Source organism: Penaeus monodon, chromosome 22 (assembly GCF_015228065.2).
Source record: "Penaeus monodon isolate SGIC_2016 chromosome 22, NSTDA_Pmon_1, whole genome shotgun sequence".
NCBI lineage: Eukaryota > Metazoa > Arthropoda > Malacostraca > Decapoda > Penaeidae > Penaeus > Penaeus monodon.
In genome coordinates this window covers 25,700,701-25,701,773 of record NC_051407.1, presented here as the reverse complement: position 1 = coordinate 25,701,773, position 1,073 = coordinate 25,700,701, and the positions used below count along the sequence as shown (strand labels likewise).

The 1,073-nt window shown below is 34.3% G+C and overlaps 1 protein-coding gene across 1 annotated transcript in view; it reads right to left on the bottom strand.

Annotated features, from left to right (window-relative positions):
* The window catches only part of LOC119587377 (dedicator of cytokinesis protein 4-like), a 46,579-nt gene that overhangs the window by 21,394 nt on the left and 24,112 nt on the right, over positions 1–1,073 (bottom strand). The window contains exon 22 of the mRNA XM_037936121.1: positions 575–712. Coding sequence (XP_037792049.1) covers positions 575–712 — 138 coding nt within the window. The remainder of the gene's footprint in view (positions 1–574; positions 713–1,073) is intronic.

Genomic DNA, 1,073 nt, shown 5'->3' with positions numbered 1-1,073 from the left:
TGTCATCTAAAATATTTGTTTTCCCTTTTTAAAACATTGACATTTTTACTCCTGCCAGAATAACTAGCTGCCTTGATTATCTAAAACTTGCTTTTCTACTGCTATGAGATCCCTGCATAACTTTATTCACACTAATGTATGGATAGTGTATGAACAATGATCAGAGCAACATGGGCTACAGACTTAAACATATACTTGTCGATAATCCTGTGAAAAGTATAATGTTCAGGCAACGTAGACAATACATGAAAGTTAAGTGACAGTCAGAAAATGGTTATATGCAGCTTATGACTGAGAATAAACCCATCATCATGCAAAAAAAGCATCAAAACTCTATTCCATTATTTTATTATATGCTACTTCATTACCCATACCATATCAGCTCCAAATGTTAGGTAAAATCAATTGAAGGGTTTTAGTTCAATTAAGGAAAAAACAAAATGTAGTCCATAAAACACACTGAAACATATCAAACAAAAGTTTATAACAATGAATTGTTCCAGTGGGTTAATATTTTATCTAAGAGAGGTGATATAACTACAGGCTTGCCATCAAATTATATGAAGTTCTGTACCCGAGTGTAGTCCTGTACAAATGGAGTCACTGACAGACTCCCCAGGACTACTGAAGCGTGAGTAGGAACAAATTTGGTCTTGAAAGCAGACAGCAGCTGCGTCAGACCCATCACATCCGGTATTAAGGTACTGCTACCCTACAGAAGATTAATAACATAATACTTAGAAGCAAAAATGTATGACTGCTTGCATACTGTGCTACGTTTCTGCTCTTCAAACAGAACTGATGCATGTCACCAACTCTGCCTTGCTGTAGCACTTTTCGCTCAGTAATCATAAGGAGAAACAAATCAATCAATCAATCAAGGAGGAATACCTTACACTGTAAAAGGCTTACACAAACACATCTCTATATTATTCCTTAAATTTAATGGAATTAATAGCTAAGAGCATATAAATATTTTAGATAAAAGTCTCTGGTATCAATTTATACACCTATCTTACATCTGGTAAAATACCGTTCTTCTTTCTTTTATAAGAATAAATGCAAAGTAACCT